General features: G+C 43.1%; 2 protein-coding genes across 2 annotated transcripts; one reads left to right on the top strand and one right to left on the bottom strand.

Moving 5' to 3' along the window:
- Positions 1–1,603: 1,603 nt before the first annotated feature.
- LOC117052896 (DCN1-like protein 5) lies at positions 1,604–2,462 on the top strand. The gene has a single exon (XM_033160255.1). It carries the CDS (start codon positions 1,604–1,606, stop codon positions 2,306–2,308), a length of 705 nt encoding a protein of 234 aa, XP_033016146.1. The 3' UTR covers positions 2,309–2,462.
- Positions 2,463–3,600: 1,138 nt separating this feature from the next.
- Positions 3,601–15,837, bottom strand: LOC117052605 (estradiol 17-beta-dehydrogenase 11-like). Its single transcript, XM_033159573.1, has 7 exons — positions 15,542–15,837; positions 14,319–14,426; positions 11,608–11,739; positions 9,873–9,979; positions 7,875–8,012; positions 5,538–5,654; positions 3,601–3,664 (listed from the first exon to the last, which is right to left on the bottom strand). Exons 1-7 carry the CDS (start codon positions 15,797–15,799, stop codon positions 3,601–3,603), a joined length of 924 nt encoding a protein of 307 aa, XP_033015464.1. The 5' UTR covers positions 15,800–15,837.
- Positions 15,838–19,496: the final 3,659 nt, after the last annotated feature.

The following is a 19,496-nucleotide window of genomic DNA, read 5'->3' as shown; positions in this document are numbered from 1 at the left end:
AATGTAGCAATGTTGTGATGGACAGCCCAGCGTCCTTTATATTGCCCTGCATGCAGGGAGATGCTCCTCTTGGCTGTGTGCTTCGGATCACCCACCCTCCTTCCCTTTACTATAGGCCTCTGCATTTGATGTTGCAACTGCCTGTCATGGGGTCGTCTGCTTTTGGGGCAGGGGCCCAGTAGGAATTTTGTCCATTTGGCTGATTGGCTGTTGCCATTTGGTTTTTGCCTACTGCAGTAGCAACTAGTCACAACTTGTAAGGTTGGCGGTTAGGCATTGGTTATTGTGTTGGTTACTGGAAGGGTGGTGCCCACCTCCAGAATGATGATGGTGTGCAGGGAATTCCGTTAAAGGAATGCAGGGGCTCAACATGCTTTTGTCCGAACCCCTGGTAGGGGGACAGGGCCACGCAAGAGCCCCTGGGACCTCTGGGGAGAGGGAGGCTCTGCCCCCAGCCTCCTTAACTCTCTCCAGTGGACAGCTAGTCTGAACCAATGCCTACGCAACCACTCACATAATTTGTATTTTAATAAAGTTGTAGCCTAAATTATTGCCAAAAACCCAAACAAAAATTATGTCTCTAGTGTGAATTTGGGGGGGGGGGTGACTTGGGGACCTCAACACGCAAATGGACATAAATCTGATATCAGGAATCACAAGACAGAGAAACCAGTAGGAGAACACTTCAGTCTCCCAGGACATTCTATACAAAATCTCAAAGTAGCTGTCTTACTACAAAGGAATTTCAGAAATAGACTGGAAAGAGAAGTTGCTGAATTGCAACTAATTACCAAACTTAAAACCATGGAGAGACCTGGTATGAACAAAGACATTGGATACTTATTTCATTATACATGACAAAGCTATCTTTAGCCATCTCACCCCTTGCTTTTTCCTGTAAGACCAATTCAGTCGTCAACAGGTTTTCCACACCTATCAGCCAATCACCCATTCCCACCACCCTTCTGAGTAATACCCCTCCCCACTCTCTCACTATATATAAGGGTCTGGTGACTTCTGTTTTGTTTATCTGAAGAAGTGTGCATGCACATGAAAGCTCATACCAAGAAGGTCTCTAAGGTGCTACTGGAAGGAATTTTTTTATTTTGTTTTAATGTTGTAAGAATATTAAGGTTTTATATAATTGTTCATTAGTGTACCAAGTAAACATGTGCATGAATGTATAGGCCAGTGTTTTTCAACCACTGTTCCGCGGCACACTAGTGTGCCGCGAGATGTTGCCTGGTGTGCCGTGGGAAAAATTACTTTATATGTAGTCAATATAGGCACAGAGGACCAGCGTTGCCACCGCCGCCACCGCCGCCACCGCCGCCGCTTCTCCCTCAGGAAAGCTCTTTATTTCGCTCCCCACCACAGTATCCCCCTTCCCACGCCTGAATCTACCAGGCGCGGCGGCGGCGGCGGCGAGCTGAGAGGAAGGAAGGCAAGAGCCGCGACGGCACCGGCAGCTTCTCCGCCTCCTCCTCCGCCTCCTCCTCCTCCTCAGCTGCGAGGGAAGGAAGAGGCGGCGGCTCCCTCCCCCCTCCCGAGGGGCCCCGCGGCCCTCCGCCTCCGCGCCCCCGTCCGGGGCGAACCGAGGGAGATGCCCGTGAAGAAGAAGCGCAAATCCTCGGGGCAGGCGGGGGACGAGACGGGCCTCAAGAAGTGCAAAATCAGCAGCTACTGCAGGTCTCAAGCTTCTAGTAAAGTGATAAGCGGTGAGGAGCATTTTTCAAGCAAGAAGTGCCTGGCTTGGTTTTATGAATATGCAGGTGAGGATGAAGTGGTAGGGCCAGAAGGAATGGAGAAATTCTGTGAGGACATTGGCGTTGAACCTGAAAATATTATTATGCTAGTTTTAGCCTGGAAACTGGAGGCTGAAAGCATGGGATTTTTTACAAAGGAAGAATGGTTAAAGGGGATGACCTCATTACAATGTGACTGCACAGAAAAGCTGCAGAGTAAATTTGATTTTTTGCGCTCGCAACTGAATGATATTTCAACATTTAAGAATATCTACAGATATGCCTTTGATTTTGCAAGGGATAAAGACCAGAGAAGTCTGGATATTGACACTGCAAAATCTATGTTAGCTCTTCTGCTTGGAAGAACGTGGCCTCTGTTTTCAATATTTTACCAATACTTGGAGCAGTCAAAATACAGAGTAATTAACAAAGATCAGTGGTACAATGTGTTAGAATTCAGCAGAACTGTCCATGCAGATCTTAGCAACTATGATGAAGATGGGGCATGGCCTGTTCTTCTTGATGAATTTGTGGAGTGGCAAAAGGTTCGCCAAGCATCATAGCAAGAGCAGCTTTGAAGAAGGTGCTGGATCTTGTGATGTTGCAAAAACTGAGTCAAAACCAAGGGTTGCGTTCACATCCTTATGAACTTTAGTCATTTTTTCCCCTTTTATTTTTAAAGGAAGCCTTGTTACATGTGAAATGGGCATTGAACCACACCTCATCTGAGACTGAAAATTGGAGGGTTTCGTCTTAAGTTTCTAGCATTTCAGAACAATAAAGATTCAGATTTGTAACAGTCTTAATATATATATATATATATATATATATATATATATATATATATATATAGGCACAGAGTTATTTTTTTAAATATTTTCTAATGGTGGTGTGCCTCGTGATTTTTTTCATGAAACAAGTGTGCCTTTGCCCAAAAAAGGTTGAAAAACACTGGTATAGGCCATGTCTGAAGCAGAACAGGAAGACAGGCTTGACGCCATTTTGACTCTCAAAACTGACCAAATGTTTACCAAATGGTTCTCTGCAAGAAAGGAGTGGGTGAGGGAGCTTTTCATTGTCCCAGGAATTAAAAGTGATTACCATCTCAAATGAATGGCCTGGCTACCCAGGAAAGGCAATCAGATAAGACATTGTCATATAAATTGGCAGGCAGGAGAAAAACAAACTTCTCAGATTTCTGTTGAAATTTGTTGGAGACCGCCTTTTTTGTGATGTAGGTATGATGTCTTGGGGAAGGTGGTTCTGGGATACACCCCTCTTCTGTGACGTATGTATGATGTTTCTGGGGGTGGTCTTGAACTCCAGCATGGGAAATTTCAAATATCTATATAAGAGCGGACACGCCTTTGTTCTGGGTTCCTTCTTTGTTCTCCTGCGTGACAGGAAGCACCCTGTTGCAACAGTTCAATAATAAAGACTTTGCTTCTCAATGGACATTAATATAATGAGTTTATTGGGGTGAAAGGAAATATAGCATGTAGCAGGTACCCCAAAGACTTTAACATGGCCATGAGAAATTATAGCAGTTAAAATGTCCCTTATTCCGGAACTTGCTTTTATTTTTCAGGTCTTGCCAGTTCATAATTTGCAATAAATAAGCTGCATAAAGGTGCTAAGCAGGAGGAGACCGCAGGTGCGATCTGATTGTGAGCATACCTGTTTTAGCACATGATAAAAGTGTTAAACAGTGAGAAAATAGTGGGGAGAAATTACATTCACTTCTGTGAATTGAAAAAAATAAAGTAATTTGCATATTTGTTTGTTCATGGAACAGAAGAAATGCACACAAACGTTATTTCCATCATATTGCGGAATGGACCAATCATTTAATCATTTAAATAATTTGAAACAACATCATGGCATTCATGACGGCATCGTAAGCACGTTCTGGCAAACACCTAGAAGACATAATGCAGGAGTGGGGTTACAGTGGTACAGAAAACACTTCTATATGGTTAGAGCTATTTAAGAATTACAAAGAAAGATCACAGCAATTATAATCTAATCAGTCTAATCTTAAAACACTGGCATTTATGGCTTATTTGTCTATTTATTCATTCATTCATTCATTCATTCAATAAAATTTCATTACCACTTGATTGTAAATAGTGAGTTACAAAACAAAACAAAAAGACACATTGACCTCATTTTTTTTTTTTTTTTGCATTTTAAAATATATATCATTATAAACCACTTTTTTGAGTAAAAATACTTCCCCCGCTCCCGAATAAAACTCTCTCATACCAAGACCAGTTGGTACTGCTGAGGACTTGCTTTTCTGCAACCACCTAGAAGTGGAACTAAAATTATTGTTACTATTGTTATTTATTAAATAATTTTAAAAGCAAAGGAGTAAGGTAAAAGCAAAGGAGCTGGGTTCAGTTTAAGGATATTTATGGCATAAGCCCTTACTCTAAATGTGCTAGGGGTTTATTGTATCATTTATACATTCACTTTGGAGTCCCCCCCACTGCATTAAACAGAACAAAAGTAACGTATGAAGGGGGTTGGATCCAAAGTTCCTCAAGGTTTAGTGCTGTTGGAATGAATGGGATAGGCTAGCCATAAATCCCACTAATTTAAATGGGATTGAAACATGATTAGTCTGGATCCAACTCAAAATCATTTACTCTGGAGTAATTTGATAAGAACTGGATCTAATTCAGCTAAAATCATTTCTTGTTAACTAAACAATAACATTAGGTTATTATCAAAACAAAATTAAAAATTAAAAAATTCCTTCCAGTAGCACCTTAGAGACCAACTAAGTTTGTTCTTGGTAAGATTTTTCATGTGCTTGCACACTTCTTCAGATACACTAGGTTATTATAATATTTCCACAGGAGACTTTCTCATTTTCCTTTTCTTTAGGACCCTAGACATTTCGATGGGAAGAATAATAACCCAATGCGGAATAATGACAGTGGAGGCTGATGCCCCCTTTGGCTGTAGGACAGAAGGCAGGAAGGTGAACAGCAATGATGAGCAGATCCAACTAATTATGGTTTTGCCCATCCTCTTCTCTGCTGAGTTCTACACTGAGGCAAAAGAGGAGGAGGCTGACAGGCAGTACCACCTTCTAGGCTGGTTGTAAGGAGGTAGGCAGGCAGGGGCTAGCAGAGGGCAGACTAAGCTTGATGGACAGTGCTTTACTTGTCCTAATGGAATAGGAATACCCATGGAATAATGATAATACTGTACTCCAAATCAGCACACACACTGTACATTCCTTAGAAAATGGAACTAATGTTTTCTGGGATTGTACACACCGACAACAATGTCTTTTGGATAGTCAGACAAACAACAGCAACAATAGACAGAAGCAAGTACCGGTACTTTTTTTTACACGGTACACAGTTAAAACTATGGAATCTGCTTCCACAAGAGGCCACCAACTTGGAAGACTTTAAAAATTGAGGTTAAGGCTTTCAGTGGCTATTGGGCATTGCTGTTGTTTGTCTGACCCTTTAAAAGAAAATGCATCTGTTAAATCACTCAGAATAGCGGCGCGCCCGACTGCTTGTCATGGATGTCACCTGTCTGGGATAGCAGTCAAATTTCCTCAAGGTAATCAGCCCAAATTATCCTGGTGTATTATAAAAGGTAGTAACATGGATCCACTTTTTTCCTATTTTAGCACCTACATATTTGTCAACATCTTGACTCTTCAGTTATTCATTTGCCATATAAATAATTTGCATTGCCGAATAGAAAGCTTGGCTTACAGCCAGACAAACAGAACACCAGTTTCATTATATGCATTACACTTACTTTATAAGTTGGTGAAATTTGGCACACTGTGGAACGAAAATCATTTTCTGGTTAGTAAGTATTCCTTCCATTAATGCTTTGGCTGCGTCTTCCACATCTACCAAAGGGCACCTGAAGCTATATGGAAAATAAATGTTTGTTTGCTTATTCATTCCAATTTATAGGCTGCTTTATTCAAAGACCAAATCCAGCAGTGGCTACCATACAGACCCACAGCCAAGTGTTGTGGTGTATTCCTACACAAGTCCCATGAAGCAACAGTGCTTCCATTTGAGACTTGTTCTACTCAACAAGCCTTACATAGGAACAAAGGAAACTGTGATACCAGCGGCCTGTGAAGCTCACTATTGGGTATACTGATAGCAGCTCTCCAGGATTTCACATAGGATTCTCTCCTGGTCCTATTTGGAGATGTTGGGGATTGAAGTAGGCTTGTTTGCATGTGTAGCAGAAGCTCTACCACTGAACCACAGCTTAGCATTTATGCCATTATGCTTCTGTTCTCGGCAGCGGTGGAGCAAGCTGATTGGGCGCTTGGGGCAGCACATTTGCCCTGGTCCCAGGGACAGGCCATCTGCCCGCAGGGTGGGGCGAGCTGGGGCAGAATCATAGCTGTCAAGTTTCGGATTTGAAAATAAGGGATCAGCACCCTCACCTGTCCCGGGGACAGTCTACAGTTCTCAGGGACAGTCCACGCTGCGGTAATCCCCCCAAGCTACAAATTAATTTACACCAGGCTACACACCATCATCTTTCCCCACATTCATATGTGGGATTTGACTGGAGTTAAAGGGCCAGGCGGCTTCACGGGCAACCCACGGAGCCCACCTCTCTGTTTTTCTCCTGCGCTGCACGATAGCTCACTTTCAGATCCAGGAGGATTTTTAAGGGTCTCTGACACGGCTCTCTCCTCGCTCCTCACACTTGGCGCGTGCTCGGCAGCCGGCTGTTGAGGAACGTGGGGCAGGAAGTTTGGGAAGCGTGGCCTCTTTCCCTAGCATGGTCCTCCAGCTGCGCAGGCGGGGAGGTGGGTGGGTGGTGGACTCTCCTCCTCCTCCGGCTCCTCCTCCCTCAGCGGCGCTCTAGGATTGTGGAGGGGGAGAAGCTCTGCTCTCCCCAGACTCCAACTCTCCTTCCTGGACACTCAGCTTGCCGCCCGGCCCTGGTTCCCCGCGCCACTGGCACCACAGGGTAGAGACATGCCTGGGGAGAGGAACATTCCCTTTGAAATAAGGGAAATGTAAGGGATATAAAAAATCCGGTATAGCAGTGGGAAACGGCTTGGAATAAGGGAGTTTCCCGCAAAAAAGGGAGACTTGACAGCTATGGGCAGAATGCTCCGTGGGGCCTCTGAGGAGTCTGCCTGCTTTCTCCCACTCAGCTGCCCTACAGATGAGGGGGAAGCGGTGGGCGGACAATTTGGGGCAGCACAGAGCCTGCGGGCACCCAAGCCATCGCATCACTCCCAGGAGAGACACGTGGCTTGGGTGCACTGCAGGCCCGGCGGTGAGTACCCCCCGGCATTTTGTCACCCCCCTCAGTGGTGACACCTGGGGCAATCCACTCCCACCTCACTCCGCTTCCTCCGCCCCTGGTTCTGGGCTCCAGCTAGTCCCAAGAGGAAGGGCTGAAGATAACAACAACAACTTCAACATCATCATCATCAACAACAACAATAACTTATTTATACCCTACCCATCTTGCTGGGTTTCCCCAGCCACTCTGGGTGGCTTCAACAAAATATTAAAATACAATAGTCTGTTAAACATTAAAAGCTTCCCTAAACAGGGCTGCCTTCAGATGTCTTCTAAAAGTCTGGTAGTTGTTTTTCTCTTTGACATCTGGTGGGAGGGCGTTCCACAGGGCGGGTGCCACTACCAAGAAGGCCCTCTGCCTGTTTCCCTGTAATTTGGTTTCTTGCAGTCAGGGAACTTCCAGAAGGCCCTCGGCACTGGACTTCAGTGTCCGGGCAGAATGATGGGGGTGGAGACACTCCATCAGTTATACTGGACCGAGGCCGTTTAAGGGCTTTAAAGGTCAGCACCAACACTTTGAATTGTGCTCGGAAATGTACTGGGAGCCAATGTAGGTCTTTCAGACCAGTGTTATGTGGTCTCGGCAGCTGCTTCCAGTCACCAGTCTAGCTGCCACATTCTGGATTAGTGGTAGTTTCCGGGTCACCTTCAAAGGTAGCCCCACGTAGAGCACATTACAGTAGTCCAAGCGGGAGATAACTAGAGCATGCACCACTCTGGTGAGACAGTCTGCGGGCAGATAGGGTCTCAGCCTGTGTACCAGATGGAGCTGGTAAACAGTTGCTCCTTAATTATCACTTACATTGCCTTAAGGAGTTTTACAGAGTCAGTGTTCATAAAAACCGGGCACATGCATGTTGTTTCAATCCCATCCATTTTCAAAATGCTCAGCTCCTCTTTCAGACTCTCATGAAATCCAACAGCACTCCACTTGCTTGAACTAAGGGGGGGCATTAGGTGAGGTTAGACACAGTTTATGGGGAACTAGATGTCTTAGTTTTCACATGTTATTTATTTTAAAGCGTTTATAATCACACACACACATATATACACACACACAGGTGAAACTCGAAAAATTAGAATATCGTGGAAAGGTTCATTTCTTTCAGTAATTCAACTTAAAAGGTGAAACTAATATGTGAGATAGACTCATGACATGCAAAGCGAGATATGTCAAGCCTTTATTTGTTATAATTGAGATGATTATGGTGTGCAGCTGATGAGAACTCCAAATAACTTTGGGGTTTTCATCAGCTGTACACCATAATCATCACAATTATAACAAACAAAGGCTTGACATATCTCGCTTTGCATGTCATGAGTCTATCTCATATATTAAACTCCAGTAGCTAATGAAAACAATTGCTTACATAAATGGACTTTTCCACGATATTCTAATTTTTCGAGTTACACACACACACACACACACACACACACACAGTAAGTGGTGTTTTACAAAACAAATAAACCGACAGGATCATTAAAACAAACATAAAACAATTACAACAGCAGCATAAAAGCATGTAAAAACAAATAAAATCCCACGTTCAACGAAATAAGCTTCAAATCAATGAAATTCAAACAACATTAGAAACAGGGTCTTATGGGTCAGGGAAACCCCATGTAAAAAATGTGTGGGAAGAAGTCAGCATTGTGGTAAGGCAACCATTTTGTAAAGGCAAGCACTTCTGCTTGCTAGACAGGACAATTCCCTCCCCCCTTCCCTCCCTATATATACACTGTTCTGGGTTTTTTCTCCAAGCCAATTTCAGGGTATTCTGAGTTGGGAAGTCCTTCCATGGGGCTTTTGCTGATGAGGCGCCTTCCCTGAATCCTGTCTTACGTCTTTGCACAATGTCTGAAGCAATTGATGGTTGCTGCTTCCCAAATAGCAAAGGGAAGGGCATTGCGTAGGACAGAAGAGAATGGTGGGAGAGAACATTTTCAGGTCGCCACCCTGTGATACTCTTTCATTTATGCTTATTATGGTATAGCATTGAAAGATACTCGGAGTCCAGTGTGACTTTCATGCTCTTTATTCAGCTCATAGTAGTGAGGAATGCAGTTCCCCCAAAACGTTTGCTTTATATACACTATTTACACAATGGGCCCCACGTGATTGGCTAATTCCGGGATACTCCTGTATGCCAATCGGAGTGTGGATTCACTTCCACCTGGAGCTGGATTGGGTGGCTCCTGCAGACCAATCAGACTGCTGCAATCTCAATCCTATTGTTCTGGGACCAATCAGACTGCTGCAATCTCAATCCTATTGTTCTGGGACCAGTCAGACTGCTGCAATCTCAATCCTATTGTTCTAGGACCAATCAGACTGCTGCAGTTTGGATCCTATTCAACTCAGTACATAACAAGCATCCAAAATGTTTCCCCCCCATCTCCTTAAAAGCACACACACACACCCCTTTATTCATTTCAAATGTAATCCCTTCTTTTTTTAAAGTAAGACCTATTGCGAATCAGCACACAATTATTATTTCTGAAAACCAATCTGGTTTTTATTTTAATTAGCTAAGTTATTCTCCAAGACCCTGATTGGGAACATGGAGGACATGCAAAGTTTGGACCAAGAACTCCATTTTCGAGGGGCCAAATTCTTGTTTGAAATTGCCTCTTTCTTGGGACTTTGCTCATGTGCTTCTCCCATGTGAATCAGGAATCTGCCATGTTAGCTAAACACCCCTCTAAACCAGTGTCTCCCAAACGTACAACAATTGCTGACCCCTTTTGAGCTGAGCTTGAACTTGCTACCCTGATAAAATAAAATCACAATGATTCATACCTGTAGCAAACCATGCATGGAACGCCTAAATGCCCAGCGAATGAAGCAACCGTGACAATATGTCCATGGTTGTTTTTAATCATTGGTGTCAGGAATGCTTTAACTGTCTTGAATCCAAATTAAAACATGGAAAGAAAGAAAATGAAAAGTTAGAAGCTAATGGTTCCAAAATGTTCAGTCAGAAATCTGTCTGGAGAAGCTTTTGCCCTCCAGATGTTGTTGGACTCCAGTTCCCATCAGCCCTAGACATCACATCATATGGTTAGGGACAATGGGAGTTGTAGTCCATCACCACCCAGAGGGCCAAATGTTCCTCAGGTCTCATATTAGCACTATGATTGAGAGGAAAGACATGAGAGTGCCAAAATCTGGGAGTAACCTGCTGTTTGCTGAAGGGACCATAGCAGCATTTGCCAATCCAGCATGGCCAATGATCAGGGATGATGGGAGTTGTAGTCCAACAACATTTTGAAGAGTTTACTATCTCTGGGCTAAAGAAATGGAAAAAAGGGGGGACCCTTGATCACCTCGTAAGGCAAACTGAAACGATCAGAAACTTAAGGTTTATTAAGTTTGTTTTAATCACATTTGAGTGGTGCCACACTTTTTATCATCTTAAGATTTAGTGTCAGGAATAATGTAGTCCTGGACACAGCAGAGTTAACCGCAGGTTTTCTGGAAGCTTCTGGCTGTAGAGCATTAACTGGACAGCACAATGCAGGAACTCAGCAATTCACTTGGATAACTATATACAGTATTTATTGAAGCAACTAGTATCCATAAGTTACTATGTGCAGACTTTACAAATAAAAGAAACAAAACATAAAATCTCTCCTCTCTGTCTCTCTCTCTCAACCTTCAGTACACCACTAACAACCAACCAACCAACCACACAGCTCTCACACAGAGCTCATTCTTTAGGAACTCATTGACCAATCACAGGCCATTGCTAAGGGTCTGGAGAGAGAGCAGATCTTGGCTTTCTGCCAACTGTTAATTGCTACAGAGGTGATAAGCTGACTTTCTGCACGTAGGCACTTTGAAATCTCTAACATATCGAACTGTTGTATGGCTGGTACTTAGACTAAGCAATGAAGGTTTTATACTTTGTGAACATTTTAGAGATCCTGATCCCCCATCCCCTACAAGTCTCCAATTATTATTTGCTTCCATGGGTGTTGAACATTTCCATGAAAGAGGAAGGAGGGGTATAGTCAGTCCAGCACTAATTTTTAATAGATTCATGTAACTGATTAATCCAAGGGGTGGCCAATGTAGTGTTCTCTAGACATTGCTGGACTACAGCTCCCATCATTGACCATGCTTGCTGAGGGTGATGGGAGTTGGCAGTCCAAACACATCTAGGGCTGATTTACTCTCATGGTTTTTAACGTTAAGGAAGGGTAAAGGAATGGTTTTCATAACGTATATGGATACATTACACCCTACTTTTTAACCTTGTCTTTTTATTGCTTAATTTTTAATCGTTTTATGCTGCTATATCACATTATGAACTTAAAAAGTAGGACGCCATGCATCCATCATACCACAGTGTTGGGAGCTGGCCATGCACACAGCTTTAGAATAAAGCGATGGTTGGCTTCAGTTTCCAGGAGAGTCACAAACAAAGGGAAAGGAAGCAGGTAGAAGGAAGCCAGAAAGGCAGAGGCTGAAAAATGGAGAGGAGACTGGTGGGAGGAAGGGGAGCAGATATAAATTCATTAAGTAATATTACCCAGAAATGAGCAAGAACGTTAATGTCAAACATGTTCTGGATCAGCTCATCCTTCGTTGAACACAGTACTGCAACTTTTGTTGCTGCAGCGTTATTTATCAAGATGCTCACATCTCCAATTTCTTTTTTCACCTATAACAAATTTAGAAGCACAAATTACGGAAATTCACACAGAGTTCAGTGCTGTTATTAAATGCCAGATTGGCACACTATTAGACCATCCTCATCCACAACGTGATCGTAGATGAAGGGGCTGATCTCCAATACTATTTAATATTCATATGAAGCCTTGGGAAGCGACAGGTAGGTAGCCATGTTGGTCTGTCAAGCAACGAGTGCCATATGCTTCTTGTGACTGTTGCAAATACAAGATCAGCCCCAGGCAGCAGGGCCAATGATTATGGAAGAGGTTCCACAGCTGAACTGCTCTGCTCATGTTTTCTCCTCACGTTCCATCAAAATCGACTCAGCCAATTAAATTTGAGCCATTCCTCCTTTGAGATCTTGAGCACCATGTTTTGAAACAAATGAAGTAATACACATTACCTCATTAAAGGGGGGCTGGGTTGAAAGAACTAGAGTCTTAAGTTACCTAATTGTACCACTAATCAAATGGCAAGAATAAAATCCCTAAATAAACTTAAGCCTGCAAATGGTGGAACGTAAGAGGAACCAAAATTGCCAAATGCATCCTCCATCTGGACTTCCCACCAGAGTTAGGCCTCCTCGTGTGTAAAAGTGGACGAAAAAGTCACCAGCTTGGAGGTTGATTCCTTCCTTTGTCTGAAGTGGTGATGGAGAGGATGGCTTTCAGTCTTCATCTGGGTCCCTTGAAGTGGTGGTGGAGAGAGCCATAACTGGCCGTGTGTCTTAATCTAACCTTCCATTTTTGACACATGGAAAGCCAAAGTTTGGCACACAACTCAGAGAACAACCCATCCTGTTTCATTTCCCTCAATGTCAAAACAAAATAAAAAATTAAAAAAATTCCTTCCAGTAGCACCTTAGAGACCAACTAAGTTTGTTCTTGGTATGAGCTTTCGTGTGCATGCACACTTCTTCAGATACACTGAGACGGAAGTCACCAGACCCTTATATATAATGAGAGGGTGGGGCGGGGTATTACTCAGAAGGGTGGTGGGAATGGGTGATTGGCTGATAGGTGTGGTAAACCTGTTGATGACTGTTAACTACTGCAATTGGTCTTACAGGAAAAAGCAAGGGGTGAGATGGTTTTTTATCATGTATAATGAGATAAGAATCCAATGTCTCTATTCAGACCAGGTCTCTCCATGGTTTTAAGTTTGGTAATAAGTTGCAATTGGTTTTAAGTTTGGCAATAAGTTGCAATTCAAGTGAGAAGGAGTTTTGGGTCAAGGTGTGATCAGTATGCTTGGATTGGTGTCTGGATGCAATAAGGAGAAACAAGCTGAACTTGAATCTTGGCAACCCGGAAGCACTGTGGGTGTATAGTTCCCACATCTGAGAAATTGGTATGACAACAATGATTGCTGCACTCTCCCCGAAGAAGCAGGTTTGCAGTCAAGGGGCACTTCTGTGTCTGGCTTTGGTACCAGGTAGACCCAGTGGCTAGAAGTGCTTTTTGTGACCTGAGACTTGTACAACAGGTACAGCCATTCCCAAACTGGGAAAGCTTGGCCACAGCAGTCCATGCACTGGTTACTTCAAGACTGGATTACTGCAATGCACTCTTTGCGGGGCTTCCCTTGCGCTTGATCTGGAAGCTGCAGTTTGTGCAGAATGCTGCAGTGCAATTGCTGACAGCAGCGAGACCCTATCAGCGTAGAACTCCTCTGCTCAGAGACCTGCACTTGTTGCTGATTTGCTACCAGAGCAAGTTGAAGGTGTTAGTGTATATAAAAACCTTAACAGCTTTCGACCAGCTTCCCTGTGAAATAACCTTACCTCATATATGCCCACTTAACCTCTTTGGTCTGCGGTGCCACACAATATCCACTCTGCATTCGTAAGAAAACTATCATTTAGTGTGGCAGCTCCCACACTTTGGGACTCCCAGCCTATTGACATCAGGCAGGTGCCTTCACTGCACTCTTTCCAGAGCCTGCTAAGAACTCTTTTGTTTAGAGAAGCCTATCCAGACATGTAGAATGTTGACATGTTTACATCTGGTTTTTAGCAGACTGTATGGTTGGTGTTTTAAAAAATGTTTTAAATAGCTTTAAAAAACTTTTAAAAACTTTGTTTTATTCTCTCTTTTTTTGGTAAAGAATAAAGGTTTTATTACAATCAAGTTTTATACGACTCTTGTGATTTTTTTTTATCATTCTGAATAAAATAATTCAAAAGATACATTTGATGAGGTTGGAAGAAAGAGGATGTCATGTGAAACAATCTCAGCTTTTCCAACACAGGCCCATTTATTTATGATGTTTCTAACCTGCTGAGCCTCTGAGTTGCCAGGAATGGCAAGCATGGTTCCTCATCCTCATTTTCTTCTTATAACTCTGTGGGGTAGATCAGGCTGGCAGAATGGGGAATTTGAACCCAGCTCTCTGTATTCCAAGTCCAGGACTCTGAGTGCTACACACTACTCTGGATGCTCTGTGCTCAATTAATGCAAAACAGGCATACATCTCCTCCTGTGCCAAGTGTTGGGGAGTATGCAAGGTCACCCCACGATGTCCCAATAGGCTTGGAAAAAGTTTGGAATCATCTCATAGAAATCTTACTTTATCTGCAACACTGTAGATTTCCGTCCTGTTCCTGCAGTCCATAGCAAAAGCATGTGCAATGGCACCCAGCTTTCTGCATTCCTCAGCTGTTTCCTCAACACCTTCCTGGTGGGAAAAACATCTATAAACATCTATAACCCACAGGTATGATGTTAGCATATTCACAGCATAAACAAAAGACCCACACAGGGAAGTCGTGCTGCATGTGCCAAATTTTAATGAACCATAGTTTAATATACAACAGAGGGAAGGGAAGCAAAACTGAGGTAGGAATAAGCAGTGGGATGTGCATTTATTTCCATTATGCAAAGAGGAGCTTCCTTCTTCCCTGTGTTAATTGCACTACCAGGGATGCAGCTAATAAATGAGGGATAGGCAGACCTGAAGCGGGAGGCAAGAGGTAAAGGCTTGCAGAAGGGAACATGTGGCCACATCTCTCTCTTTCTCTCTAGGGCAGGCAACAAGGTGTAGCAGTCCTTCAGCCCACCCCAATCCTCGTCTCCTATTATTTTTAAGCACATAATAATGAATCATCTCCATCCGGAAAGGCAGACTTTGGTAATCTTTGGTAGTATGGCACCCTGAGCGAGGTCAAGATTTGGCACCCCAAAATGAATCTTCTCAGTTATGGGTCGTCTCAATTTTGCACCCCTTCGGCTCGGCACCCCTTTGCGGGAGAACCGCCCGCACCACCCTAAATCCGGCGCTGCATCTGGTGTTGGGCACCAGGCTGTTGTCTGAAACACTCTGAGGGATTTTCAACACACACACACGGAAATATCCATACAAACAATTGTATCCCTTCCTTGGTCAAAAGCCAAAGGCTGGCACTGCAGCAGGAATCTTGCTGGAACAACCTGGGATAACCCTGGGCGCCTTGTGAAGCCTTGGCAATGCAGGCACCAAGTCAGCAGCCTCCCCCCACTCTTCCCAAGGAACTGTGGGATTTGTGTCTCTCTGAGGGGAATAGGGGTCTCCTAAGAACTGTTAGCATCCTTAACAAATGGCAGTTCCCATGATGCTTTGGGGGAAGCCGTGGCTGTTTAAAGTATGGTCCTGCTTTAAATTAATAGTGAAGATGTGGCCTTCGGTCTGGTTTGCAAATTGGCAAGCCCTGTAATAATTTGAAACATCTGCTGCATTTTGGGACGCTGCACTGCAACATTTACCACTGCCTGTTGGTACTCAGGATTGAGGGTAGAATAATAGCACACACCTACCTTGTTGATATCCCAAAGAACCAGCTTGCTTTGGCGTTTGGCAAACTCATGGGCTGTTGCTCTTCCAAGCCCACGGGCAGCACCGGTGATCAGAACAATCTCTCCACAAACAGATTTTCTCCTTTTCGGAATAAAGAGTTTCACCAATGCTTCCAAGAATGAATAAGCGCATATGACTAAAGTCTTGAGGACTAGAAGGATGAAAAGCACCAGTCTCCATATTAGAGGCTTTCTACCCTGCGGCTGCTTATTGTGCATTCTGGCAAAAGAAACTCTTCAGGTAGCTAATACTATAAGGAAGCAATGAGTGCACATGAATCCTTAAAATGCAAGGAGTTGGCAGTACCCACACCCTGAAGAATTAGGATGGCTGTTCCTGTTGACTTCAGCTTCAGAAGTACAGCTAATAAGAATATGCTGTAATAGTCACCTCTTCTGCAACAGTCTATTGCATATATTTGCAAAGGCAGCCTATGTGTTACTCAAATTTAGAATGTAGGACATGATGCTACTAGGTATAGGAAAATCTGCCCACTTCAACTTCTCTTAGTTTCTCATTTTCCCAATCTGAAATTCAGTTCAATTTGCATATAATATGTCTCATGAGTATTCACCAGCATTTTAGTGCAAAATTCTCCTGATGTAATTTTTGTATGTGGTTGTACCTAATACATTCATTTTTGCAAAGCCATTTCCCCATATGCAATGCTTTGTGGGGGTGTTATTTCCCCAAATATATGCATCTTTTTTGCAGACTTGATCTTCGCATATGCATTTTTGTACACTTAATTAGGATGGTGGACTACATTTAGAAGTGTGACTTTCTGGGAATGGAATGCTGTGGCTGAAGAGGATTTCTTATTTACCGCCACCGGTCAGACTTTGGTGCACGTAAAACGGCAGGAGCGATAAGTAGTATTTATGGAATATTGATTTATAACTGATGATTTTTTGTGGGCTGACAAAGTGAAGAGTAACCCGACTTGACATTTGGGAGTATGTTCTAGATAAATAAAAGTCTAAGCAGGAATTTAAATATGTACAGCCGCTAGGAAATGAAGAAGGAGGAAAATAAGAATGATAAAATGCTAAAACATTTTAAGTATTGAAATGGAATAAGGAAATGTATGTTACATTGAGCAAGTAAAGGAGGGAAGAGAAACATCCTGAAAGTGAGATGGGGAGTCAACTTTTAAAGTTTGTACTAAATTTGTTGTTAATTTGTTGATTTTTTTGAAAAGCAATAAAAATTAATTGGCATGAAAAGAGAAGGATTTCCTGCATTCAGCAATAGGGATAGCCTTGCAAGGCCCCACAATTCTTTGATCCTACTCCAGCACTTAACAGCTGTCTGAAGATTGCCAGATTTTGGGAGGCTGGTCTATATTACGCATACTTGGGAGATGGCAAACAACTGCAGAATGTGCCATTTAAGGAATAAGGAATAATTTATTGGCCAAGTACATTTTCCAACATACTTGGAATTTGTTTCGGCTACATTACAATGTAAACATACAGACACTGTTCCTCTCACAATACAAAGAAGCAAAGAAACCCCACCTGTTGTGCCTTCGGGACATATTAAGTTGTATATTATTGCTATTGTACGTTTATTGATGCAGCTCCACCTACTGGCCAGAAAGAATGTTGCAACAGATGGCAGTTGCTGGCAGAGGTGTATGAGGGGAGGGAGGTTCCATTTGGTGAGAGAGCCTGAGGGATTTCTGTTACATGTTTTCCATCGATGGTATCACATCTTTGTTTTACCCGATCTTTGTCTTTTAAATAAAGTTAGATTGCTGAAACAGTCTCTTTTATAAAGGTCAGAGGGTTTTACCTGCCTGTCAAGCTACATGTGTCACCAGACAGTGTAGTGGGGACAGAACACCACCCATAATTTACCTCCCCTTCAGCTATATAACTACAAATTTAACAATTTAATGGCACAAGGGGAAAAAACTATTCTTGTGCCTGGCCGATTTTGTATATGAAGTCCTGTAGCGACATCCAGATGGAAGTAAATCAAACAGATGATGACCGGGATGTAAAGGATCTGCTACAATTCTCTCTGCTCTCTTCCTAAATTGGGTAGCATAAATTGTCTCTATTGAAGGCAAGCTAACACCAATTACCCTTTCTGCAATTCTTACAGCTCGTTGGAGCCTTTTCTTGTCTCTCTTGGAGGCTGTACCGTACCAAGCTGTTATAGAATTGCAGAGAACAGTTTCAATGATGCCTCTGTAGAATTGGATCAACACTTCCTGGGACAATTTTAATTTCCTTAGTTGACGCAGGAAATACAGCCTCTGGTGAACCTTTTTAATAATACTATTGATGTTGCTTGACCAATTTAAGTTATAAGAAATTATAGAGCCCAGGAACTTAAAGGACTGTACTACTACAACCATGTTACCAAGAATGGAAAGTGGTGGCAGAACGGAAGAGTGCCTTCTGAAATCAATTACCATTTCTACTGTCTTTTGGGCATTTAGTACCAAATTATTTTTGGTGCACCACGAAACAAGATGGTCTACTTCCCGCCTATACACAGATTCATCGTCCTCCTGGATAAGCCCAGTAACTGTTGTGTCATCAGCAAATTTCAAGATCTTAACCGGTGGATCAGTTGAGGTACATTCATTTGTGTATAGAGAGAAAAGCAGTGGGGAAAGGACACACCCCTGGGGAGCACCGGTATTGATGGTATTGTTGCTCGATATAATTTTCCCCAACCTCACCTGCTGCCTCCTGTCCGTTAAAAAGCTGTATACCCATCGGCAAACAGGGGCAGGTACATTGAGATGAATTAATTTAGAAAACAATTTAGATGGTACAGTAGTATTAAAAGCTGAGCTAAAGTCCACAAACAGAACTCGTAAATAGGTCCGCAAGGAATCCAGGTGTTGCAGGATGTAGTGCAATGCCATGTTGATTGTATCATCTACTGACCTATTAGCTCGATAAGCAAATTGCAAAGGATCCAGCAAGGGATCAGTAACATATTTCAAGTAGGCCAGCACTAGTCTCTCAAATTCTTTCATTACCACAGATGTTAAAGCAACTGGTCTATAATCGTTCATCACATTGATGGAAGGTTTCTTAGGTACAGGAATGATGATAGAATGTTTAAAGCATAAAGGGACTCTACACAACTCCAAAGAATGATTATATATCTGTGTGAGGATCGGAGCCATTTGTGCTGCACACACTTTCAAGCAACGAGTGCCATATCCTTCTTGTGACTGTTGCAAATACAAGATCAGCCCCAGGCAGCAAGGCCAATGATCATGGAAGAGGTTCCACAGCTGAACTGCTCTGCTCATGTTTTCTCCTCGTTGTTGTTGTTGTTCAGTCGTTCAGTCGTGTCCGACTCTTCGTGACCCCATGGACCAGAGCACGCCAGGCACGCCTATCCTCCACTGCCTCCCGCAGTTTTGCCAAACTTATGCCAGTCGCTTCGAAGACACTGTCCAACCATCTCATCCTCTGTCGTCCCCTTCTCCTTGTGCCCTCCATCTTTCCCAGCATCAGGGTCTTTTCCAGGGAGTCTTCTCTTCTCATGAGGTGGCCAAAGTACTGGAGCCTCAACTTCAGGATCTGTGCTTCTAGTGAGCGCTCAGGGCTTATTTCTTTGAGAATGGATAGGTTTGATCTTCTTGCAGTCCATGGGACTCTCAAGAGTCTCCTCCAGGACCATAATTCAAAAGCATCAATTCTTCGGCGGTCAGCCTTCTTTATGGTCCAGCTCTCACTTCCATACATTACTACTGCGAAAACCATAGCTTTAACTATACGGACCTTTGTCGGCAGGGTGATGTCTTTGCTTTTTAAGATGCTGTCTAGGTTTGTCATTGCTTTTCTCCCAAGAAGCAGGCGTCTTCTAATTTTGTGACTGCTGTCACCATCTGCAGTGATCATGGAACCCAAGAAAGTAAAATCTCTCACTGCCTCCATT

This window comes from Lacerta agilis, chromosome 9, assembly GCF_009819535.1.
Source record: "Lacerta agilis isolate rLacAgi1 chromosome 9, rLacAgi1.pri, whole genome shotgun sequence".
In the NCBI taxonomy this organism is placed as follows: domain Eukaryota; kingdom Metazoa; phylum Chordata; class Lepidosauria; order Squamata; family Lacertidae; genus Lacerta; species Lacerta agilis.
Note: the sequence above shows the minus strand (reverse complement) of the source record. Positions and strands in the feature narration are given on the sequence as shown.